This window comes from Camarhynchus parvulus, chromosome 1 (assembly GCF_901933205.1).
Source record: "Camarhynchus parvulus chromosome 1, STF_HiC, whole genome shotgun sequence".
In the NCBI taxonomy this organism is placed as follows: domain Eukaryota; kingdom Metazoa; phylum Chordata; class Aves; order Passeriformes; family Thraupidae; genus Camarhynchus; species Camarhynchus parvulus.
Window position 1 is genome coordinate 115,214,424 of NC_044571.1, and position 18,422 is coordinate 115,232,845.

The 18,422-nt window shown below is 46.4% G+C and overlaps 1 protein-coding gene across 1 annotated transcript in view; it reads left to right on the plus strand.

Moving 5' to 3' along the window:
- The first annotated feature begins 293 nt into the window (after positions 1 to 293).
- Positions 294 to 18,422, plus strand: part of EVA1C (eva-1 homolog C) — a 32,096-nt gene continuing 13,967 nt past the window's right edge. The window contains exons 1-3 of the mRNA XM_030960417.1: positions 294 to 456; positions 13,131 to 13,327; positions 16,619 to 16,742. Coding sequence (XP_030816277.1) covers positions 330 to 456; positions 13,131 to 13,327; positions 16,619 to 16,742 — 448 coding nt within the window. The 5' untranslated portion in view covers positions 294 to 329. The remainder of the gene's footprint in view (positions 457 to 13,130; positions 13,328 to 16,618; positions 16,743 to 18,422) is intronic.

Genomic DNA, 18,422 nt, shown 5'->3' on the forward strand with positions numbered 1-18,422 from the left:
GGCTCTGAGTCAGCCCGGCCGCACGATGTGCGCCGAGGGCAGTGCCCGGCGCGGCGCCGCCGGGAGCCCGCGTCCCTTCCCGTCCCTTCCCGTCCCTTCCCGTGCCTTCCCCGCCGCCCCCGCGCCCCGAGTGCCCGCGCCGGCTGGACCCGCTCCCGCCGCGGCCGCTGGCAGGGCTGCTCCGCCCTCGCCTTCCTCCTCCTCCTCCTCCCACGCGGGGCAGGGGCAGCCCCGAGGGCGCCGGGGGGGCCGCGCCGCCAGCCGGGCCCGGCTGCACCATGTGAAGCGGCGGGGCTGCCCCCCCGGCCCGAGCCGCCCTGTCCCGCACCATGAGGGACGGGCATGCGGGGCTGCACCCACGCCGCGCACAGGTAGAGCCCGGGCGGCTCCTCCGCCTCCTGTCCTGCGTGGTCCTTGTGTGCGGCGCCGAGGTCGCGGCTCTCGCCGACTTCTCAGGTACGGGCGGGCACCGAGTGGCGGCTCCCGGCTGCGGGGGCTGCGGGGGAGCGCCGGGGGGCTCCGGGAGGAGGCGGACACTCCCGGGCAGGGTCCGGCGGGGGCTGTCAGACCCCGCAGTGCCCCGAGGGGACCGGCCGCGTCCAGGGCAGCGCCGCGGGCTCCCGGAGCGCTCCGTGCTCCGTAACCCCGTGCGGGGCCGTGTCCCGGGCCTGCACCCCGCGGAGCGCGGGCCCGATGTGCCGCCAAGGAGGCAGGGAGGAGGAGAGGGTTAAGGGCTGCCAGAGGGGCCAGGTGGGAAGGGACGCGAGCAGCGGAGCTGTCGCTGCGCGGTGGGAACGCTGGGCGTGGATCGGCCAGGGCCTGACCAAAAGTGCGTGGAAGTCCCTGGAAAGGTTCCCACTTTCTCCTGGAGACTTGGAGTCGGGCCCTGAGGGAGCGAACAAGTGCTGCACTTCTCTCTGCTGGGAGGGAAGCCTCGGAGCATGAGAGGGGTGGATGAGGGGAGTCCCTTCCCAGGGAGCGGAGGCACCAGCTGTTGCCCAGGAATCGCAGATCTCTGCGAAGGTGCTGCATCACTGCAAAGTGAAGTGACTGCAGGAACTGGGAAAAATATCCTTGTCTCCATCAACATGAGGAAGCAGTCTCTATTCTTTGTGAAAACTGCACTCTTGTAACTTTTCTAGTGCTCCAAGACATCCCACTGCTGTTAGAAAGTTGTTTAGAAGAGTTGTTTCTCTCCTCTCAATGTGTCACAGTGAGCATAGCATATTCCTGGCAGTTGGAAGCTTAAGGAGCTGCCTCTAGGGCAGAAAGCAAACCTTACCCGTATTGAACAGAGCAGAACTTCCCAAAAGCCAGTCGAGTGCACTGGAACAAAGTTAATATATAATTAATAGCCAATATGTGTTGTTATGCATTTTAATATAGTTTGTGTTGATACAGTTCAATATACTGGTCATGGTTCTGCAGAAACTATTTCCTCAGCAGCAAAAAAATACAGTTTGTAGTTTTTAATATTATGTCCAGCTCCACAAGCCTGAAAATTTCTAAGCAAGCAGCCATGAAATATAAAGCCATGAAATATAAAGAATTACATACTTGGATAAGCTACATTTCTCATAATTAATTCCTTTCACATGTAAAAGGCTTTTAAATGCTTGCTGTCTCATTCTTTGGTGGGTTTTTTTTTTTTGCTTAACTGCTGGTTTGGGATGTTAGTTTTGGAATCACATGGTGGTTCTCCACAATAACATAAAACAAATGTTCAAATTTTCCTTTTCAACTAGCCACTGAGTTAAAAATTATCCCTGTTATGTAGGAAAGGTCCTCTCAAAAAAGTCTGTTCATTTTTAAAATGATGTTATTTAGATAAGGTTATCCAAGATTAATTTCAGAAGTACAGCTGTCATTGTGCACTGAGCTTTCCAAATAGGTAGAATGACCAGGGAAATAAGCTATCTCGCCCCAGAGATTAGTATTGAGCATGACATGCAAACGTTTTAGTAAATAAAATATAGAAAAGGAAAGCAGACTCCACAATTCCTACCAGACTGGGAAGCTCCTAGGCCTGAACAAATTCTGCTCACGTTTTAATTTTAACACGGAGATCTAATCTAGAATGGCAGAAAAGACCAAAATGTTACTGTAACCTTTAAAAAACAGAAGTATGCAGAGCACAGGGAGAAGTTTTGAGCTGCCTCAAAAGCAGGTGCTGTGGGCCAGGAGCTGGCAGAGGTGAGGTGACACCCTGCAGTGCCATCCTCAGGCCGTTTGATGCTGTTAAAGGATTACAAGCTCCACAACAGCCGCTGCGCGAGGAGTCTGTGGAGCTGCTGATTTCCCTTATTTGCTCCCTCCCTCGGCAGGAGCAGCAGCTGGACTTTCCTTGACTCTGCTGAATATCCATGGCCACAAACCTGGCCCGTTCCAAGTGCCTTGCAGCTGAAAGTGCAATGAGGCCTCTACCCCCACAGCCCAGACTCCTTTCCTCTCTCCTCCTCTCCTCACCATTCTGACAGCTGCCAGAGTTCCTTCCTGCACTGCTGCCAGGCTCCAGCACCTGCCCATGCACTCTCTGTTGTTCCCTTAATGCAAGTCTCGGTTGTGCCAGCAGCTCCACCCTGCCCAGAGCCCGTTTGTCCGTCACCAGAGCTCGCTGTGTGCTGGTAACAACCCAGAGATGCTTCCTCTGGGATCCGTGGGATGCTCTGGAAAGGGGAGCAGGGAGCAGTGTATCGTGAAGGGTTATTATTACTAATATTTATAAGTTTGACTTGTATTTGGGTCTGTATCCTTTCTACTCCCTACAGCTGCAGGTTCTTGCTCTCATCTGTCTAGCTTTTAACTATCAGAAAAAAAATCTGTCTATTTCGTTGGCTTTTTTGTTTCTTTGGGTTTTTTAAGAGAGACATTTCTTCACTGGGCAATAACGTTTTGTAGATTGGTATTTTCTAGGGGAGAAAAATGTTCTGAAATAAGACACCAGCAGCAGTTCAAAATTCAATTCTGTGAGAACAAGTCAATAGTTTCTCTTATTGGAAATAAGAGTTTCTCTTATTTTGACACAATAGTTTCTCTTATGTTGACACAATAAAGATCTGCATAATCAATGTTTCTCTAGCAGCTTGAAGCAACAAACAAGAAATTTAAAGGTTGGACTTGATGATCTTGCAGGTCTTTTCCAGCCTTAATGATTCCACGAATCTATATTTATTAGTTCCATTAGTTACTGAGAGTGGAGATGTGCTCTGAGGTCTGCAGTCCTCAGTGTGATTAATTTTTCAAAGTGGAATCCAAGTATTCATGCCCAAATTTAAACTGAAAGCTGGAGGTTCGGAAGAAGAGAGATTTGATCCACAGTTCTTTCCTTAGACCCTCATGAATACGAGAGTGATCCTCCAGCTACAGAGTTTTCTTCCCCTCATGCCTGTTCTTCAAAGCACACCTTCTAACTAAAATACTTCTTTATTTTCTCAGTGATCACTGGTAGCTTTCACATTTGAGATCAGGTCTCATTGCAGGGGGCTGCTGTGAATTTTGCTGGTTCTCCAGTCTCTGAGCACCCTGGGCTCTCAGGACACTCTCAGAAGAGCCACTTTTCAGGACATCAGGGCTTCATGAGAGCCATTTCCTCACAACCCATCAGTGTTTGAGGGCTGGTTCCCAAAGCAGGCCAGACAAGGAGCTGGCAAACGCAGCAAACTCTCCCCAGTGTTTCACACTGTGGGTGTCCTGGTGCTATAGAAAGCCCAGCTTCTGAGGGAGAGCTGGCTTGGCTGGGATGGTGGCACTCTGTTGGACCTTCCCGAGAGCAGGGACCACTGCTCCTTATCTCCTCCCATCCCCCTGGTCTCCATGCTGGAGTGGGAAAAGGCCTCAGCTCTCCATCCTATCCCCACTCCTTCTCCCTGTCTGCTGACCAAGTCAACTGACCCCTTCTCTGTCTGGGAACAAACTCCTTCTCTCTGGCAGCACCGAGGAACATCCATTCACCCCTTTTTTATGCTCCTTCCTCCTTTTCCTGTTCTCCCTGCTGCTCTGAGCTCAGGCTGACCTCGCCTCCTTGGCTCACTCACCACTCAGTCTCCCTTTCCTTACCTGAGTCCCAGCCAGGTTTTCTGGGCAGCTCTCAAGAAATGTGCCTGTAACTGAAGATCAAAAATGAAGTAATTGTGATTGCATAACTGGGGTGAGGAATGACTTTCTGGACGTTAACAGAAAGCTGCCACTGCTTAGGGGTAGAACCTTTTAATCTCTGTCCACTGGTGTCACGTTTTCTGTCTTTTCCTGCAAAACAGTTCAGACAGAACTGAGCTTCGCTTTAACTCCATACACTTGGTCTCCTGACCCAACCACAGAAACAAGTGGATCTAATGAAAAAGCAAACCAGTTCACCCAAGAAATGTAATCTGCTCCTGTGACCTTTCTGCATTAAAAGTTTCCATTAAGTTCTGTGGCATTCACCCATCCCAGATTCCCCGAGGTAATAGGAAAGCAAACAAATGCTTGGAGCAAACGCTTTGTTTGTAGTAATGTGGCAGGATCAATCACTACCAACCACAGTGATGCAGAGGTTTTTCTGTTGGCTTTGTGTTGGTCAGATAAAACCCTGTACAAATTTTCTTGAGTCAGTTCTGTTGACTCACCGTGGCAATTGTAGCATGTCCTTCAAGCAGGATGTTTAAAGAAGTGCTGCAAGGAGTGATGCAACCATGCATCTTCTCAATACTGCCTTGTAAAAGTCAAGTGTTCATTGCTACATTTAAAGAAAATAATTTAATTTCAGAAACGTGTTTCATTTCAGTAATGTGTGAGTTAAACCTCAAAGTCTGGTTTAAAGTTTCTCTGAGTGAAGTGGGCTCTGGTCTGGGATTTGTTCTGTGGAATAAAGAGGTGTGTGTCAGAACAGAGATTTTAGTTTAGATCATGGTGCTGAGACCCAAGGTTTTGTTTCAGGCTTTTTCCTGCAGTTCTTTTTGCCTTTCTGAGGAAGTGTAACTTATGAAACCACATTTCAGATGTGCTAATATTTTTTGTTAAATCCACTGATGAATTAAGGGATAGTGTGATGCCCTCGCCCCTACAGATGTTGGGGAATTCAGACACGAGACACAAAACTTGAGTTCCTGAGCTCCACTGCTCAGAGTCCCACACATTTGAGTCTATCAGATTCTCACAATTTTGGGGCAGAACTCTCTGTGTTCTCCCTGGGCAGATTGCTGGCACCTGACACCATATGCTATTTTTATTCCAAATGCATAGCAGGGATTAGCTCCCCTGTGCCTTCCTGTTCCATCTGCTGCTGATGTCCTTCCCAGTGGGGCAGAGCTCCCAGTCTCACCTTTATTGGAGAAAGGGACTACAGTCTTGTTCCAGACAAATACTCAGCTTTTGTTGGACGTGTCCCCAGACAGACAAGGCACTGTCTGAGCAGTCAACACTTAGCAGAATTCTGTCATCTGCCAGCCATAATCTACAACTGAAATAGAAATATTTTGATATATTACCCAACACAGAGAAAATAGTGTCTTAAGGGAGCTGAAGAGCAGAAGGAGGCGTGGTTACGCCTTATTTGTTCAGCATTGGTGAGTCATTTAATCTGAATTTCTAGGCATTTTAAGAGTTTTGCTTCAAAGGTCTATTGTGTGGCTTCTGGCAACAAATTAAATACCAGTGAGGTTTGGCTCTTAATTTAGAATTAATTTTAAAACATCACTCACTATATAAGACCTAATTGAAAGCCTATGGCCACTGGAAGGATTCCCAAGGATTTCACTGGGCTTTGGATGAGGGTCTCAAACCCACAAATATCTGTTTATTTTTCTTCATTGTATTTAATCTTGGATGGGAAGACAAGAATTATTCCTTCAGAATAGTTTTGCAGTTTTTAAACTTTTCATTTCTTTGGGCTAGAACTGAGTAGAGGACAAAGAAATGTTGGTGCAAAGAAAATCACTAAGTGCTGAGAGTGAAGTGGGGAGCGTATTTTTGCTTTTCTAGCTTGGACTTACTGTACTATAAACCATCATAGCACTGCAGATCTGTGAGCTGCCAGATTTCTGATTTTTTCTGATCTTTTGAGATCTTCTGATTTTTTTCTGAATGTCAGATATAAGTGGGGATACAGAAAAATGCAGAGCTTGAGTCAAAGTTGTGTTTGCAAACCAAAACCTGTGTTTTGTTTTCTGAGATGGCAATGAACAGCCCCTGGCTCTCCTGGGGAACATGAAGGTTCATGATCATACATCTGAGTTTTCAGACAAACATTTTCCTCCTGCCCCTGAGGTTCTCCTGCTTGCAGTCTTTGGGAATATTCAAAGTTTTTTGTCTTTGGGCATAAAGAGTCTCTCATTCTGTCTCCTGGAACAGTTGCTGCCCACAGAGCCTTTCTCTTGTTACTTCTTGTTAATGGCACTAGAAGAGGCTACTCTGTCTCCAGTTCAAAGGAGGATTTTGGCAAGGGCAGAAAAGAGCTTTAAACTCTCCCCTAACCCATGCCTCTTGTCAGCTTCTTTAGATGGGATGGAGAAAATCTTCCTTTTCTACTGCAGTAGTTCCATGTTAGGTCCCAGGACATGTGTTTGCCATTCTGGCTTCATGGAGTAGCTGAGAGAAATATAACTGAGTGTAGGGCGGGGATTACTGCAGACCCAAGATTCTGGGCATCAAGAGCAGCTTGCCTCTTCTTCCTGACACATGAAGGAAATAAAAACAGAAAGCAAGTGAGAAAACAGAAGTGCAACTGGACCTCTCCAGTTTCCTCAGAAAGCCACTGGGATACAATAAACTCCTGGGCATCATTCCTAGGAGACAAAACGAGGGAATGGGGAAGTGCAGGTATGAAGGACAGAGAACATCTGTGGGAGGATGTGAGAAACAGAACAGGCATGTGGTGTCTAAGTGCAGGTTCATGGGTGTGTAAATGCAGGTTCATGTGGTGTGTAAATGCAGGTTCATGGGTGTGTAAATGCAGGTTCATGTGGTGTGTAAGTGCAGGTTCATGTGGTGTGTAAGTGCAGGTTCATGGGTGTGTAAATGCAGGTTCATGTGGTGTGTAAGTGCAGGTTCATGTGGTGTGTAAATGCAGGTTCATGGGTGTGTAAATGCAGGTTCATGTGGTGTGTAAGTGCAGGTTCATGTGGTGTGTAAGTGCAGGTTCATGGGTGTGTAAATGCAGGTTCATGTGGTGTGTAAGTGCAGGTTCATGTGGTGTGTAAATGCAGGGATCATGTGGTGTGGAAGTGCAGGTTCATGGGCTCCCCACTCTGCAAAAATGTAACTCACAGAACTGTAAGTCTGAGCTGAGTGGCACCCAGAGGCAGAGGCTCTGTGGTTCCTGGAGGAACTGTGACCAAAAAGTTACAGTTCTGTTCTTTATTCCTGGTGGTTTGGCTTTGTTTCTCTAGGAGGAGCTCACAGCTTGGCTTCTTGTGTGTGCTGCTGCTCTCTGAATGAACCCTGTTTAAAGTGGAGTGTGAGTGAGGCTTTGCACTCAATTATCTGATGGCTACCTGGCCTTTTCTCTGGCCTAAGCAGAATCAAGCTCTTCCTTAATTTGACCCTCAGATTTAACACACAGTGGGAATTAGATTCAGTAATTCAGGTTATGATTCATGTTATGATCCACGAGGGGGAAAGATGAAGACAGCCTCCTTAGGAAAGCATTCATGTAGACAGAGCAGTTCATGGAAAATGTGACTGGTGTCTTGACCACTGCTTTGATTGCCATGCTACCCCAAAAGCATCCTCACCACTAACTTCAGCATTTTCTTCTTGCAGACTTCATCCTTCATCTGTAAGTAAGTGGAAACAAAGTGCTCCCTTGGCATCAGGCTGCTGGCTCTCCAGGATAACCATCCTGCCTCTCCAGCTGCCAGGTCACTTGCAGCATTAGGCATTGAGACTGAATTGGAAGTGGCAGCTCAGGCTTCAATTTCTATGAAACTTGTAGGAACTTTATTTCTTTGAGCCATGCACCCCTCAGTTTGAAACTGGCCATTAAGCTTAAAAGGTGTTGAGCTGAGTAAAGGAATGGCAGATGGACACAGGTCAGGATCTCACCAGATTCCTCTCCTTTAGAAATGGGCACCTGAAAAGTCTCAAGGACTGATTATAAGAAAAGCAGCAACTTTGAGTGCTCTGAAGCCAAAGCAGGCATTTGGAAATGGAATGGCGTTTGTGGTCACTGTCTTATTAGTGAAACTAGATTACGCCTAGTTTTTCCAAGTAAACATCTATCCTTGCTTTAAGACATATTTAGTTAATACAAAAAACCAGAGTGATTATATGAAGAACATTTTCCTTGCACAGAAAACCAACTTTTCATGCTATCTCTGCAGTACAAGTGAAAATTTGGAGTTGGTAGGGTGGTAGTCACTAGCAAAGAGAGCAAGGGTTGAGAGGAACAGTGGAAAAAGGCACACTGGAAAAAATAAGGCATGGAGGGAAATTAAAGCAGGTTGGTGACATGCAAGAAGGCATATATTAAAGAATTACAGATTTTTGTGTGCATATGCTGAGTAAAGCTAATTTCTGAACAGCAAGAAGAATAATCAATGCTTCTGTCTAAGTGTATTTCTTACTGATTAAAGATTGAGACGTGGAGTGTGGCTAGAATGAGTCAAACAGAATGCTGACAAGACAGATAAAAAAGAATAAGATGATGAAGCAAGAAACATAGTGCCATGAATTTTAGAAACACTGCAGTCAATTTGCAGACAGCCAGGTGGCAGGGAATGCCCAGAGATCCCTGTCCTTGTGGACAGAGAGCCCTGGCACTGCATGACCTGTGGCACAGCTGCCCCGAGAGCAGCAGAGGGTATGGCAGGTGGGACTGGGGCTGAAACTCAGCAGTTAATTTCTCCTCAGTGCTTCCTTCACAAGCCAACGGAGCAAACACTGCTGGAGAAGTCCTGCAGCTGGATCCCAAACACCAATCAATATCAGAGCCGTGCTTCTAATGGTGTTTGCGGTAGAGGTTATTAACTATTCTGCTATCACTGCATGAAATATCTTCCTTCAAATTCACCAAGCTGGCTTGTGTATTTTTAATGAGAGTTGGCACAATTCTCCGCAGAGCTGTGGGAGCTGATGGAGATGTACCGGATGGATTAGCCTGCTGGGACTCCCACAACAATCCTTGTGCTATTTCTATCCATTTTGCTCTAAAATAGATGGGTATGTCTTTAAAATGAGCTGGCAAATTTCTGTGCTAATTAAACTAAATTGAACAATACACAGGAACTGTGTTACTAAATCTGTGTATGAAGGCCCAGTTCTGAGAACCTCCACAGCCTGTGGACTACTCAGCCTCAGCCTCTAAAAATACTGCATTGCAAAGCTGCTCTCCTACCCAGAAGACATCACCTGAGCCAATGCTGAGATTGCTTTTAGCGTGTGCTGGGCATTGGGCTCACAGCCTGGAATGCTCTTCTCCTTGATCCTTGCATCTGGGGAGCTCAAACACGCACAGAACTGTCTAAATTCCCAGATTCTCAGTGGTTTTCAGCAGAAAAAACCTAAAAATTTGGATTTCCATATGTTCACGTCCACTGCTACCCTTATCATTGCTATTCAAAGTGATTATGCCAGGAGCAAGTGGTTAAGTATGAGAAGCTATAACACCTTAAGAATTCTTTTTCATACAAAGAAGTATCTATTTATTCTCCTATGGCAGTTTTTTTTTTTTGTCAGTCATTTTTAAAATCATTTATCAGTTGTCCTTTTCAGTAAAAAGTGATCAGTAAGGCTTTGTTCAGCTGCTCAGCCTCAGTGTTTTGTGTGGTTCTCTGGTGCTATGTTTTTTTAGTTGAAGTTCTTTGTCAAGCCAGTGGATGCTGTGACTAATTTGGCTAATTCTGGAAGAAAGGATTACGCTTGGATTCTGTACTGGTGTTTTGAGTCTCAGTGAAAGACTACAATGAATGAGTAGTCTGGGTTAGGCAGACAGTTGGATGGGATGATACCTTCTGGCCTCGCAATAATGGGATCTTTTTGTGCTTGTGTGCTTTGGGCTTAACTTCTGAGCCAGTCTCTAAGGTCTCGTGCATGATTCCAGATGCAGAGCACTCCATACATTGCCATGAATGTGTGTCCTGGATAAATGGGAAAGTGCCTGGTGGGGCTTTCACACAGGGGGGTAGAGATGTTACTGGGACACTGCAGTATTGCCAGGTTTTCTAATTTAGACAATTCTCATGGTAGTTAGCTTTTTTGGTATAGTTACATATTGTTTTAAAGAGTGACATTTATTATTCCTGAAAAAAGAGGAACTTTATAGCCCTCCTCATTACAGAATGACACTTGGAAAAGTAACTGCTGTCCCTGAACACCATCTTCCCCTCCACTACCTAACCCAGAAAAAATGGAAAAAAAAAGCCCCAATATTAGGTTTAAAACATTAAGTAATCTAAGGTTTTTTATAGGATCTGGTTATGATTCTCTTTGCTCAGGGTAAGAAACGCCAAAACTCACAAGTTTTCTGATTGCCAGCCCAAGTGAACGCAGAGCCATGAGCTCACTCCATCCATGCTGTCTGTGCTCCAGCCCTCCCTCTGCCCTGCTCTTGGGGAAAGGGAATCTCCTAGGCCATCCAGGAGCTGGTGAAGGCTTCTCTGGCATGCAGGGGACCAGGACTTGGAGGGCTGCTGTAGTCCAGCTCCCATATTTATATAGTAAAAGAAAGTTTTCCCCAGATTCCCAGCTAACTGATATTGATGTAGTAACACAGAAGGAGAGGACAGGAAGCTGCCCCAGGAAGAGCTCAACCCTCACAATGCCCTCACTCTGATCACCACTGCTGTTATTACTGGTAGAGATCACACCTGATTTCCCCCACCTGATTTACCCTGTTGCTTGGCTGAATTCACTCCTTCTGGGATAATCTGTTTCTGAGCAGAAGTCAGTAACAGTAGAGGGATGCACATGGTCTCAAGAGGGTGAAGCTTCTGCCAGGGGGACTGCAGCCCACACTGCCCAGGGAAGGAGGAGCAGCAGCTGCTGAAAACTGATGAGTGCAGAGCAGGCAGTGCCCCACTCTAAGGAGAGGGCCAGCATGGGGACAGGAAAGAACCGGGAGTTTTTCAGAGAAGGGTGAGAGGAAATCCTGACTTTGGAGTGGGAGTCCTCCCTCAGCATGGGCTGTGAGCTGCAAAGGACTGACTGACTGCTCCACGCGTGTCTGTGTGTGCATTAATGAAAAATGCAGCCTTATGTGGGCTGCCTGGTGAGATGAGCAGTTCAGATACTGTGTCACCACTCCTCTTATCAGAGAACATGAGGTTTCAGCAATTTCCATTACTATTTTTATCCCTTATTGTGTGCAAATACACAAGGATTTTAGTAACAGCAGAGTCATGTTTAAGCTGCTTGGAAGGCTGGAGAGCAAGATATCTTATTTTCACCAGTCCATCTAATGTCATTTTTACAAGTGAACCATATTGCTCCCACAGAATCAGAGCAAGTTTTTTATAAAGACATTTTCTTAGAGGATTGAATAGTTGCAATTGTTGGAGAAAGGTGCTTAGGTGCTGGATTAGGAATTTGCAGGATCAAAGTAGCAGTTAAGATGCCAGGGAACTCATCCAAATCACAGCATAGCTGATATTCTTTAGGGAATACTGGACTGTTTTGTATACAGCGCTCTTGGCCCCAAGTAACTTAAAACCTGAAGAATTGAAATGATTAAAAATATTGGGTGGTACCTGTGAGGGTGTGGAGTGCCCACAGCCCATGTAGGGCTGGATGCCCTGCCCCTGTGAGCCTTTGTGCCACGGTGGTGATGCCAGAGGCATTCAGCAGTGCCACAGGAGCCCTCTGCAGCCCTGGCCACATGGAGTCACCTGGGTGCACTTGGGCATCCGGCCCATTTTCCTGGCACCTCTCAGGAGCAGGCTGACAGAGGAGGGGCTCTGGCAAGGAACTTCAGTTATTTGTGCTCTCAGTTACACAGAAAATGTAGGGGATGGCTTTGGTTGTGGGCTCGGTTATTCTTTTTAACCCGTGAGAAGCTGTGGGGATTGCTGCCAGACTGGTCTCCTGGAGATCCAGAGTGCAAATGCAGGGCATGACATTTGTCCTGTCCCAGTTCCAGTGCTCAGCCTGAGGTCAGGGAGGGGGGAACTCAGCTACAGCTCTGCCCCCCTGGAAGTGCATCTGCCTGGCTCCTGTCCTCCCCGGGCTCTAGACAGGGAACAGGAAAGATAACAATGGAGCAGGCTCCTCCAGACTCAATAACTGACAGGGAAGCTGATTTTCGTTATCCCGATGCACAGCTGGAGCTGGAAAAGATGCCAGAGGACTGACACGTTTGACCCATCCCTGGAAGTGTTCAAGGCCAGACTGGATGGAGCTCTGAGCAATCTGTTCTAGTGGAAGGTAGCAGGGGGGGTGGAATTAGGAGATCTTTAAGGAACTTTCCAACCCAACCCATTCTATGACTACATGATGTTCGTATCTTTTGCTCGGAGTACTGAAGTTTCTATTTAAAAACTTTTCTGAAATCTCATGTCTTTGGGGAAAGTTTATGAAGGGCAGAAGTATGAAAATAAAATGGCACATTTTACTTTAAGGGCAAATTTTAATTAATTAAAAGGAGGGAACTTCTTTTCATTATTTTCTTTAAGAAAACTAATTTTTGTTTTATCAGTACAAAAAAGCCCCTGAGTCAGCCACAACAAGAAAATATTCCCACAAGAAAATGCGAGGGTTTTTTTTCCTCCATTATATATATATATATGAGTGTGTGAAATACAGCTGCCCACGAGCCCAAAAGTGCAGCTCATCCTTTTAACAAAACATATAAGGAATACCTTAGGCAGCTGGAATGCAAGAACCTGGCCCAAAAAACCCAGCAGTGCCCTTCTGACTGCTGCAGACACACCCTGACACTGTGAGCAGCCAGGACTGAGCCCGGGATTGTCCCTACAACAACACATCCTGCTGGAGTGCTGGAGTGCTGGGAGGGCTCTCATGCCCTGCCTCCAGCCCTCGTGTTCCCAGCCCAGAGTGCCACGAGCACGTCAGGGGTGACCCATTCAGGGAACGGGGTGGCTGCAGGCCAGACCTATAACCTTGACTCCAGTGCCCTTTCCGGAGGCTGGCTGTGGGTTCCTTGTTATCTAAGGAGCTTGTAATTTCCTGTGCTGGTTGTAACAGGGCTGAATGTTTTCTAGGTTACCTCACGAAGCTCCTGCAGAACCACACGGCCCATGCCTGCGACGGGCAGCACCTGAGCCTGCACTGCCCTCGGCACTCCACCATCAGCGTTCAGTCAGCGTTCTATGGGCAGGACCCCCACATGTGCACTGCTGGGCAGCCTGAAACCAGCATGGCAGAGCCCAGGAACTGCGTGGCACCCACCTCTCTGCAGGTACCTCATGTTGTAAACGTTCTCGAGGTACACAGTGGTTTCCCTGCTGTTTCTGTGCAAGTGTTCTCAACCTTGAACGAGACAGCTCTGTAGCTATGGCAGTTCACCACCCAAAGTGTTACAGCTGGAAGGGTTTGTCCGGTAAGCAGGGTATTACCATGGGATTGTGAGAGCTTTGGAGATTGCCTTCCATTGTGATCAGCCTTGCTTTGGAAACCCCATTCCTACAGTTTCCTAAAACAGCCCGCTCCTTTCCATTCAAGGGCTGGCCATGACTGAGCTGACCAGTCCTAATCTATCACACAGGCCCTCCTTGACCCCAGGGGAGGATACAAGCACTGGACAGAGCAGGGGTACAAATCCAGCTAATAAGATGACATGCTGGGTGGCATTTGGCTTGTTGCATGCCTGTCTTCCCTCACTGAAAAGGCACAGCAACAGCTAAACAGCAAATCCCAAGAATTTCTGCAGGTACCTGCATTTCTGTGACTGCCTGATTTGTATCAGCAACATCCTATGGTTTGTTTGCTGGGCCTGCTTCAGTATAGCTTAAAATGATTTATACTTCATCAATTATTACTTTCTGTTGCAGACACTTTTGTAACAAGGTCTGACTCACCCTGCTGTCAAAGGCTTGTTCCATCTTAGTGAAAAATACCCAGTGTTGTTCCAAATTCAGTAATCCTTGCAAAAATGAGTAGTCAGTGGAGTCTGAACATGTTCTGTTTGTTAAACTTGTAAATGCTTTACAGAAGTCTTGATGGAGTTTGCAGCTCCATTTCTGTCTGTAGGCCACACGTTCCTTCTTGACATCAAGGACTGTCTGTTCCCACCACTACTGAGCTGAAGGGTATTATGAAGTGGCTTGGCAGTAATATCTTCTCTCTAGAAACAGTGTTAGGGCAGTTTTATAAGTGTGGCTCACCCATGATGTGCTGCAATTTCTAAGGACATTCCAGACATGACCTATGGGCCATGTGAAAGTACATCTCCCCACCAAAAACAGCAGGCCAGATGCATCCTTAATGTTATATTGCTGGCTGCAGTAAAGTGGCACCAACTATTATTTTGGGCTTGTGAGTGCCTTTGTGAGGTCTCCATGGGCAGTTTTCCCCCTGGAATATAATAAACACAGCATGGGGTAACTGTTATATAAACTACCCTCATCATTTGGGCACTGTGGCTGATCAAAGGCATGAAAGCATTTTGGCAAGGCCGTGAATTTGTGTCACATACAAATGCTCTGCATCTCAGGGAGTTCCAGTTCTGTTACATCTTGTAAAGTGATTTCTTAGAAAAGAGCAGCAGTGACCTCATCCCTCGTTCCCTTCCCTTTGGGAGTGGCTCTGCAGTGTGCACAGGCAGCTGATGATGCCCTGTGGCTGGAGGAAGCACCACAGGCACTCTGTATCACAGAGAACTCTTGTCAGAGGGCTCATGCAAAGCTGGGTCTGGCTGCAGACAGCGACTGCCTCGTGCTATTTTGGTATCACTGTTTGCTTCTGTGGCTGCGTGCTCTGCACAGCATCATGACAGGGCTGTTCACATTAGGCAGGAGAAAACACAAACAGATGCACAGGAGATGATTCAGCTCAGGTGCAAACAGAAGGTGACTCAGCAGGGGACAGCTATCTCTATTTACTAAAAACGTAACTCTGTTTCACTGGTCCCTTCCAGAACTGTCCCAATTGAGGAGGAGTTATTTTTTTGACTTGCAACTCTGTAAAAGGAAAATTGACTGATAAAATTAAGTCTGCTGTGCTTTCCTTCCCTTTTAAACTCTTTAGAGTGCATTTAATGCTGTAAAAGTGTTGGATGCATGTCTTCTCCCCTGACAATGGGAGCTGCAGGGTCACTGCAGTGTGCTGCCAATGTGTGTCATTGCTGCTTGGGAGGGAAGGTTTCCAGTGATGACACAGAGATCCAGCCACTGCCAGCTCTCTCAGCCTGGAAATAGCAATGCAGCTTGTGCCACCACAGTGGGAAATTTGTGATTTGGTCTCTTGGTATCACTGAGACCTCTTCTGATGAGAAAAAAAGTGAAATTTCCATAGATTTTGAGTGACTACCTCAAACTATCAGAATGGTTAATACAGTTACTCCTGTTAAGAGTGGGGTGACCTGGAGATAACAAACACCCTACTTTGTCACAGCCTGCTATGATTTTAAACATCATGAATCCTGTGTACAACCACACAGACTATCCAGAAACAGTGTCAGAAAGGCCCTCCATTAATTGAGTTTTGGAGGTGAATAAGAATTTCCTAAATGCACTGCTGCATTTAACCTGGGTGGTTTTAGGTGTTTGGCTTGTGACTGTTAAAAGCTGGACAGACTGGCCCTGGCAATGTGTTCATATTTCCTGCAGCTCCAGTTCCAAGAGCACAGCTGGAGTGGGAGCACCAGTGTGAGCAGTACAGGCACTCAGTCCTTCTGCCAGACTGGGAGGGAGTCCACACAACACTTTGTGCATGACACTGCTGCCCTGCTGGTGGTCTGGCTCTGCTGCGACTCCCAGGGATGCCGCACTGTAAGAACCAGGATATATTGCTGGGCCAGTAAATGTGGAGTAGATATGGCCTTAGAACAGCATTGAAAACACCCCACAAAACCAGACAAGGAGGCTGAGGAAAGACTTGCACATCTGTGCTCTGCAATCAAACCAATTCTGAAATTTGCTGGTGGCAAGTCAGGTGAATACCTGGTAATGTGTGTAACTGCAAGTGAGAAGGAACTGTCCCTTAAACAGGAGCTCCTACACATGGCTTACAGCTTGAGTGGCACTTGTCATTAGTCAGTGAAGATTATTTACACAGCATGTTCAGGCCCATGTAAGCAGAGCAAGAAGTGGTTAAGAAGACTCCTTTTTTGTTGCTTTCCTTGGACATTGCACTCCCATAAATGTGCTCAGGAGTGTATGAGTGCCTCAAGTACAACAGCTGGGGGCTCTGTGTGTTTGCATGTGCTCTGCACCATGGAGACTGTGGTGGCACTCAGGGGACCTTGGCCAGCCTCCCCAGGGGCAGAGGGAAAAGTGACAAACAACAAGAAGTTGGTGACATCCTGATTTCTGTGAGGGTGGCTGTGATGAATGGTTCCCATAAAGCTGGCCATGACTCCAAGCCCAGCGGAGCTGTGGCCTGGATCCAATGATGCAGATGTTTCTTACATGTTTGCAGCCTAAAAGTTGTGATTTCTCTCCTGTGTAGAACAAAGTACAACTAAATGTTTTCATTGCTGTATAGCTTCATACCTTGTTGTCAAGACTATCCTTTTTGCCCATTGTTCTAGAAAGTACTGGATGAATGCCAAAACCTGAGATCCTGCCAGCTCCTTGTCAATAGTCGGGTTTTTGGGCCTGATCTGTGTCCAGGGACCACTAAATTCCTCCTTGTCTCCTTTAAATGCAAACCTAGTAAGTAATCTTTATTAGGCAAATGTGTTTTTCTGCGTGTTTTGTTGCTTGTTTTGGTTAAAATGCCGCTGCACGAGGCTTTGCATAAATCCGTGTGAGGTTTTGGGGCTCTTGGATTGATAACAAATTGTTCTTTTCTACTTTACCTTAGCTCTCCATTGTGTTTGCAGCTTCAGGGTGCTTGCTGCCAGGTTAATGACCAGTGCAGTTTGGCAGGGGCAGATGTCAGACATCAGACTAGAAAGGAAAAATGTTATGGAAATTATTTTCAGTGAGATAGTAATGGTAATGTCATATTAGAAAGAGCTGAGCAGCAAAACCAGATGCTTGGCCTAAGGATCCAAATGCAGAAGGTATCCTAGGAAGGAATATGCAAAAAATACTTAGGGAGCTGGGCCCAAAGCTTTCAAAGATTCAAAAATACCTGCTGTTTATAGAATAATGGCCAGAAGATACATGTGCTGACTTGGGTAGAGGCTTTTATTGTAGAATCACCTGTGCTCTGTGCAGGTATTCGATGCTGATATGTTTAGGGACAAATCCTGCCTCAAGAGAATCCACTTTGTAAACATGAGAAAGGGGAAGAACGATTAAGATAATCCTCATGAGGTTTCCTTTACTGGTGGTTTTTAATCGTTCCTGTTGTTGCTGTGGTATGTGAGAACAAGCTCCAGTGGCCTGGGGGCTCAGTTCTTCCCAGTGAATTCCCAGTGTGGCTGCAGTGGGTCCCAAAGAAAACAGCTGAGTGCTGATTTATGGGTGGATTCACCAGCCAACACAGAAACACCAACCTCAGAGAAAGCACCAAGGGGTTTTCTTTGATCAGGGCACTAAGATAGATATCAGTGGCAGAACAGGAGCAGGTGGCAAGCAAACTGAAGGGGCAGCTCACAATGGAAAATGGAAGTCAGAGCAGAGAGATGGAGGGGAGTAGGCAGATGTTACCTTTGGTAAAGCACTGACTCAGGAACTCCCAGGGAGATACAGTGGGACAATCATTAGGGGGGAAAAATGCATGAAATTGAAAATGTTCATTATCTGTTTTATTATATCAATAGTTTAATTATTTTTGTATATTGCAATTACTAGAAGTAGTTTCATACTCCATTATTAATAGTAGATGGATTTGAATATCATAGCAGTGTCTGTGTCATTAGAAATCTCTTTTTGCTAATCAAAAGTGAATTGGGATCCTGTTCATTACTTTCAGAAGCTGCTCAATATTTTTTCCCATGGGAGGGGAGCTTCTTTGAGTATATAGTATTTTCTGTGATCTGAATTTTTAAAAAGCTGGTCAAAAGAGTATTCAACAGCAGCTGCTGCCTTCAGAATTGAGGAATAGTCCAATTCCAGTGCAAATGACAGGATTTCTAGTGACATGAAATTTATATTTGTGGGTAAGATCCCAATATTGTTAGTCTTAGCAATGGAAAACATCCTTACTCAGGAAATCCCTTCAGGATAACTTCAGGTATATTTTGCAGTCCCCTTGCCTTCAAGTGGGCACTGAAGCAGTTGCCTAAATCCCTTGGTTTTTCAGCTATTTAGAATTATTGCTGCCATATCTTTGCAGAGGTTTGTGTCGGGCTCTTCTCCTTGCCTGGTACCACTTGGGGTCGTACGAACTTCCACAGCCTCTCCAGCACCGCCAGGCAAACTCAGGGTCCAGCTGCAGGCTCT